General features: G+C 59.8%; 5 protein-coding genes across 5 annotated transcripts; 3 read left to right on the forward strand and 2 right to left on the reverse strand.

The window, feature by feature from the left end:
• Nucleotides 1-204: 204 nt before the first annotated feature.
• Nucleotides 205-2359, forward strand: SDRG_01421 (hypothetical protein; the record flags this gene model as incomplete). The annotated part of the gene is made up of 8 exons (XM_008606946.1): nt 205-690; nt 746-962; nt 1017-1193; nt 1242-1479; nt 1532-1661; nt 1705-1836; nt 1885-2070; nt 2114-2359. The coding sequence occupies 8 exons, from the start codon at nt 205-207 to the stop codon at nt 2357-2359; spliced, it is 1812 nt and encodes a 603-aa protein (XP_008605168.1).
• Nucleotides 2360-2413: 54 nt separating this feature from the next.
• Nucleotides 2414-3078, forward strand: SDRG_01422 (hypothetical protein; the record flags this gene model as incomplete). Its single annotated transcript, XM_008606947.1, has 4 exons — nt 2414-2488; nt 2536-2793; nt 2844-2971; nt 3012-3078. 4 exons carry the CDS (start codon nt 2414-2416, stop codon nt 3076-3078), a joined length of 528 nt encoding a protein of 175 aa, XP_008605169.1.
• A 10-nt stretch (nt 3079-3088) lies between these two features.
• On the reverse strand, nt 3089-4801 carry SDRG_01423 (hypothetical protein). Its single transcript, XM_008606948.1, has one exon. The coding sequence runs from the start codon at nt 4422-4424 to the stop codon at nt 3174-3176; it is 1251 nt and encodes a 416-aa protein (XP_008605170.1). The 5' UTR covers nt 4425-4801; the 3' UTR covers nt 3089-3173.
• Nucleotides 4802-4947: 146 nt separating this feature from the next.
• On the forward strand, nt 4948-6277 carry SDRG_01424 (hypothetical protein). Its single transcript, XM_008606949.1, has 4 exons — nt 4948-5567; nt 5627-5692; nt 5742-5938; nt 5983-6277. The coding sequence occupies exons 1-4, from the start codon at nt 5004-5006 to the stop codon at nt 6140-6142; spliced, it is 987 nt and encodes a 328-aa protein (XP_008605171.1). The 5' UTR covers nt 4948-5003; the 3' UTR covers nt 6143-6277.
• A 3-nt stretch (nt 6278-6280) lies between these two features.
• On the reverse strand, nt 6281-6675 carry SDRG_01425 (dTDP-glucose 4,6-dehydratase). The gene is made up of 2 exons (XM_008606950.1): nt 6502-6675; nt 6281-6444 (listed from the first exon to the last, which is right to left on the reverse strand). Exons 1-2 carry the CDS (start codon nt 6669-6671, stop codon nt 6297-6299), a joined length of 318 nt encoding a protein of 105 aa, XP_008605172.1. The 5' UTR covers nt 6672-6675; the 3' UTR covers nt 6281-6296.
• Between the last annotated feature and the right edge of the window lie 2 nt (nt 6676-6677).

Raw genomic sequence — 6677 nt, forward strand, 5'->3', positions numbered from 1 at the left:
ATTCCCGGTCAAATCCCGGAAAGCCTGATTCCGCGATCTTTCGCCGGTCCCAACTTCAACTTGGGTCGCATCCCCAAAGAATTGTATACAAACACCAAGTTATAAAATCGCCGCGGCTGGCGGCGTCCCGGGCCGCCAATCCGGAAGAATCTGGTCATCCGGATACGACCCGCCCGATCTTTGGGGGAGTTGAAGTCGCACCGCATGGGCGCAGCGGACGGGGCCGACGTGCGCGAGATCGCCGCCAACGCGTGGGACGAGCTGGGCCTCGCCGCGGGCTCGCCCATCGAGCGCATCGTGCAGGTCTATCGCGAGATCAGCCTCAAGCGGTCGCTCGGGATAGAGCTCGACAATGACTTTTTCAAGAAGGCGATTGCGTACCGGTTCCTCCACTCGATCCCGCTGGCGCGCAAGACGTACCGCGCCAGCGACATCTTGCCGCTCCTGCACTCAATGGACGCTTCGGTCGACGACCCGGCCGAGCACCCGAGCCGCAGCATTCGCGCCTGCGCCATGCTCGATGTGTCGATGGCCTGTATGGAGCGCGCGCAGAGCCCGTGGCAGCTGCCGTACGTCAACTACGTCATCAACGTGCACTACTGCATGCGAAAGCACGTCGTGCGGCGGCGCTACTCAGAGTTCAAGCGGCTCCACGAAGCGCTCATGCACAAGCTGCCCGTGATCCCGACAGTGGGTTTCCTCATTGCGATGACACGCAAGGTCGAATTGGCTTGTCTGCATGTAGCTTCCGATCCAGACGTGGAAGTACAAGCTAGCCATGCCCGCGGACCGCGCACGAGATCTTATCATATACCTCTCACGCATCATCCAGCTGCTCGTGACCCGCGGGCTCTTCTCCACCGACATCATGGCGTTCCTTGAAGTCGACTTTGGCCGCGTCCGCGCCGAGGAGGAAGGCTTCTCGGCCGAGTGCCTGAACCGCATGTGCCCCGTCTTGGAAGGTGATCTGTGATCTCAGGTGGTGTATTGACCATGTATATGCTCACGCGTTGCAGGCTCGATCGTCTTTATGATTGACGCCGAGTGGATGCAGCGCTGGCGCAAGTTCGTGCTGGGCAACCACGAGACCGCGCCGCCCGGGTCCATCTCCAACGGGAATCTCTTGACCGAGCACATGACACCGCGCAAGAATTTGCACATGCCCCGTCAATACCGCTGCCTGAGTGCTGCAGGTGGGCGCATCCTCTTCATGGATTTGGCTCAAAAGAGCGCTGGCGTAGCGTGGAAGTTCTTTCACAAGATCTACCGTGGCGGCCCCGAGATCTCGCGCAGCACCAAGGACATCTACAGTCCGCCCGTGCTGAGCGCGGAGATGGCCTGCCTCAAGCTACAGGCGCTTGCGCGGGGCTTCCTTGCGCGCACTCGGGCCCACCGCCGGCGCCTCTCGCTGGGCCTGCAGCACCCCGAGGCTGAGCGGACGCTCGAGACCTTCTGCCAGCTCCAAGCCACGGAACGCAAGTGCGTTCTTTGCTGCTTGCGTACTATGAGGATGCTACATGCAATGATGTAGGACCCGGCATATCAAGCTTCTCGTCGAGATGAAGCAAGTCCAGGTCCGGCACCGCGCCGCGCACGTCATCCAGCGCGCGTACCGCCAGTACCGCGAACGCTTGCTCCAAAACCACGAGCGGCCTGTCAAGGTCATCCCCGTTTGCTGGCAATTTGAGACCATGATCGATCTAGGTCGAGACGGGCACGACCCCCGTGGCGGCCGCTGACTACTTTACGCTGGCCGAGATCGGCATGGTCGAGGACGACCACACGCGCTTCATTCACTTTGTCCACACCATGCAGAGCGGCGTGTCCATCAAGAAGGTTTGAACACCTCATTCCTTCGTCGTGCTACGGTGCTGCATCCCATAGCTCAGCTCGCGCTACAAGCACACGCCCAAACTCAAGTTCTTTAGCGTCGACCGCACCGGGGCCCAGCTGCAGTGGACGTACCCTGCCAAGCCTACGCGCAAGACGTTGATCCTCGCCGCATGCAGCAGCCTCACGCTCGAATCGCCGATTCTGCTTAAGTCGCGCCTCGGACTGCATGTGAAGCAGGTCATTCTCCCATTCCATGCATAATGACGTCAAGAGCTTGTAGACGCTCGAGTACGGCGTCGTCTTGAGCACGCTCGAGAAGGAGGTCGTGCTCGTCTGCGACTCCAAATGCGAGGCGCACGCTCTTCTCTTTGGCCTGCGCATCCTCGTGGACGAAGGCAAGGCGCGCGTCGCCGCGCCGTTGCGCATGGACGCCCTCGGCGTCATGCGGCGCAACGTGCCCCACGCAAAAGACGTCGTCCGCGAAGCCATCGCTGCGTACGCCGTCGCCGACGCCGACGACAATTAAAGCGGATAATTTTAGAACGTGGTTTTTATCCGCAGTGACGACGACCTTGGCAAGATGCGGTCGACGTGGCACTGGGAAGAGCGGCGCGCGGCGCCCCGACACGACGTCACCACCGACGTTCTCGATCACGTGCGTCGCGCATAGTAGTACACATAGGACTGACGCCAGTGCGGTAGCTTCAACGGGATGCAGCATTTGCCTCGTGGCTTCATGCCAAGCAACGCGCCAAAGCGTTGCCAGCGCCCGAGGTCGACAAACCCCGAACCGACGCCGCCGAGATCGAAGCCAACTTTCAACAATGGCTTCAATCCAAGCCCAAGAGACCACCGCCTTGTGCTACAGACGCTGCACCCGCGTTCAAGCCGCGGTTCGATCCGCGGCGACTGAAGCCAGCTACGGCAGCTGGACCGCCGCCGGCACCGACCACGAACTCCGTACCGAGACCTCCATGGCTGCAGGCCAATGCAAGTGTTGCCTTGTGTAGAAGGTGACCCAGCACGCGCCGGCGCAAGTCGATGCGGCGTATCGGCTGTGGCTCAAGCGCAAGAAAGCCGAGGATAAAGTGCGACGCGCTGCGGCGCGGGACGCAGCTCGACGCGCCGAGGCCGAGCGGTGCGTCGTCAGCGCTGGATAATGCTACAGACACACGTAGAGCGCGACTGCACCGCGACAAATGGACGCGCAAGCTCGTGGTCCTCGCGTACGCGAGAGATGCGTGAAGAGGGGTCATTGGGGTTGACATAGGATATATTACAGCAACCCTATTAATTAATTGATCTCATCTACAGCGAAGGCGCATATTGGATTACACGATTTACTTGAAGACCTTGCCGTCGGCGATGGGCTTGCCCTCGAGGTCGTCTTCGTTGCACCAGTAGGCGGCAATGCGGGCCTTGGCGGCGTCGTCGAGCGTGTCGACCTTGGTCCACGTGTAGTACTCGGCATCCGGGTTGGCTTCGATCATGTGCTCAGCGGTCTGGCCGCGGAACATCCAGCAGCCGACGATTTCGATGAGGCCACCTTCGGCGCCGAGGACGTCCATGACACCGAACGAGAACTTGCGCATGGCATCCGAGCGCTGGATGAAGCCGCCGACGGCGTTGCACGTCATGAACATCTTCTTGTTCTCCTCGTTGTAGTTGTACTTCATGAACCAGAACGAGTAGTCCTTCGTGTCCACGTTGGCCCAGAGCCACTCCATGGCCTTCGAGAGGTCCTTGGTGTTCGAGTAGCAGACCTTCCAGTCATCGAGCTTCATCGAAGCCGGCGACTCGCGGTTGAGGATGGCGAGCGGGTGCTCGACCTTCTTCTCCTTGGGGGCCTCGAAGACATCATCGTCGTCGTCCTTGGGGGCGGCGGCCTTCTTCTCCTTCTTGGCCGGGGCGGCGGCCTTCTTGGCCTCCTTGACCGGGGCGCCTTCGGCGACCGTGGCGACGTCGCAGAGCGGGACGTCACCGACAATGGCGGCGAACTCGGGCTGGTTGGCGACCGTCGAGAACCAACGCGAGAGGTTCGAGAACGGCTTGCGGAAGTCCTTGTCAAAGATGAACTTGAACGGGTAGATCAAGGCACCGAAGACGCAGATATCAGCAAGCGTGACCTGCTCGCCGACGAAGTACGTGCGGAGGAGCAAGTGGTTCTCGAGGATGTGGAGCGACTTCTTGATGTCCTCGAGGGCCTTCGTGTGCACGTCGTGGTTGTACTTGGCGTAGCCGAAGATCGGGTACAGGAGGGCGCCGAGCGGCGTCTCCATCTCGTTCGTGACGAAGTCCACCCACTGGTCGACCTGGCCCGACTCGTAGAAGGTCTTGCCCGTGAGGCCCGTGTCGGCGCGGAGGCGCGCGACGTAGCGAGCGATCGCGTTCGACTCGTAGATCGGGCCTTCGGGGGTCGCGAGGACCGGGACCTTGCCGAGCGGGTTGAGCGCGAGGAACTCGGGCGTCTTGTTGTCGACGCCCATGACGAACGTCTCGGGGACGTTGAGGTCGACGCCGTTGTATTCGGCAGCGATCAAGATCTTGAAGGCGCGGGAGCCGGCCTGGGGCGCGTACAACGTGTAAGCCATCGTGGAAAAGCAAAAGTGACCTCACACGCCGAGGCGCCGATGCACCACTCATTTGGATTCCCTCTCACATTCGATACAGATTCTGTTTGAACACTGGGTCGAATTGAGACGATACTGAGAAAGGATTGGCCGGTCCGTCGTTGCTGGCAAGAAGCGATGGACGCACTCTCTCCACTGCACTCTGCACTCGAGTGCAAGGTCTTGCGGAAGGTAACGAGTAACCACTGTGTTGGGGGTGGTCAAGCACTGGCCAGCCCCACCAGCGAGCATGTTGGGCAATGCCATGAAGAAGGTGAGACCAAGTGCTGGCCTCAAGAGGTCGAGAAGGCTCAACTGCCAACGGGATTCGCGCAGGGTTGTTGGCCGCTTGCTCCAAGACCCTACGATGACCATATCCGGATATCCAGGCCTTCCATTTTATTCCAGCTAAATATTTTATCAAACAAAATAGCGTCTTGTTGTTTGTATGTCAACGTGATAGATTTTATCGAGCTCGCATTGGATATAATTCCATGCGATCAATTTTTCGGAACGAAATCCCCTCTTGCCGTCGAAGACGAAGACCCTTCGAGCGACGCCATGGGCAACTTCCTGAGCAGCCCCATTACGGAGAAGGAGACGCATGTGGGCATGGGCAACGGCCTCGCCTACGCAGTGAGCTGCATGCAGGGCTGGCGAGCGACCATGGAAGACGCGCACATTGCGCGCACGACGATCCCGGCGTTTGACAACTGCTCGATCTTTGCCGTGTTTGACGGCCACGGTGGCAAGCTCATTGCGGATCACAGCGCCATGTCGTTGGCGGATGTGCTCGAGAAGCAGAGCATCAACGGCAAGGAAGCCGACCCGGCGGACATTGGCAAGGCGCTCGACCGCACCTTTCTCCAGCTCGACGCCGACCACCGGCAGTTGAAGCAGATTGCGAGTGGCGAGGACCACAGTGGCTGCACAGCCATCGCAGCGTTCGTCACGCACTCGCACATCATTGTGGCCAACTCGGGCGACTCGCGCAGTGTGCTCGCGACCGACGGGTCGGTCGTGCCCATGTCGTACGACCACAAGCCCAACAACGAGACGGAAAGGCGGCGCATTGAGAACGCGGGCGGGTCCGTCCGCAACAACCGCGTGAACGGTGACCTTGCTGTATGAAGCATTCCTTGCACGCAACCCATCTACCTGTGCTCATGACGTCGGTTCCTTAGGTGTCGCGTGCCTTGGGCGACTTTGTGTACAAGCAACGCAGCGACCTGAAGGCCGAAGAGCAGCAGGTATGAGCAATAGGCACGCGATTTGCAGTATGCAACCTGCGTCATGTAGGTGTCGGCCGAGCCGGATATCAAAATTGAAGTGCGCAACAAGGAGAACGAGTTTCTCATCTTGGCCTGCGATGGCATTTGGGACGTCATGACGAACGAAGAAGCGTGCGACTTTGTTCGTGGCTTGATGCTCAAGGGCGAGACCAATATGGGACTCATCTGCGAAGAGATGCTGGACCACTGTCTCCAGCTTGGCAGGTACACGTCTGTGGCATGTGTTGTGGCTCCACGTGTCCTTGTAGCCGCGACAACATGAGTGTCATCATCGTCAAGTTTGGCGGTGCCAAGATTGGCTCTGGCGACGGTGTCATGGGGCTCCGAAAGGCGCGCGAAGCGGCGGCCGCGGAAGCCAAGAAGCAAGAGCAGTCGGAGCACAACTACTCGGCTGCGACGTCGCAATGATGCTTGTCCCATGTGCTCACGCTCGCTGATGTGCCCGTTGTCCAGGGCGGTGCAGGCCACGCTCAAAGACTCCCCGCGCTTTCCGCCACCCTTTGCGTCTGCACTAACCACGACAATGCATTGAATGCACCACAAGTTGTTGTCTTGTGCAGAGTTACAGCGCCTGGTCCATCTCGCTGCTCTGGTGCGCAGTGTGGGGCGTCGGCTTGCGGTAGAAGCGCATGTCCAAGCCGCGGAAATACTCGATCGTCTGCATCAAGCCCGCCTCGAGTTCGACCGTCGGCTCCCACTTGAGGTGCTCTCTACAACGCAGATACGTGAGTCTCGCACAGCTAAATGAGAGCATCAAGTTGGGATACTTGGCCAATGCAATGTCGGGCTTGCGGCGCTTTGGGTCGTCGTTGGGCGACGCCATGCACACAAGCGTCGACGTCGAGCCCGCGAGACGGATGATGGTCGTCGCAAGCTCCATGATGGTGATCTCGTGCGGGTTGCCGAGGTTGATCGGACCCTTCTGGTCGCTCTCCATGAGCTC

This window comes from Saprolegnia diclina (assembly GCF_000281045.1).
Source record: "Saprolegnia diclina VS20 unplaced genomic scaffold supercont1.3, whole genome shotgun sequence".
Classification (NCBI taxonomy): Eukaryota; Oomycota; class Saprolegniomycetes; order Saprolegniales; family Saprolegniaceae; genus Saprolegnia; species Saprolegnia diclina.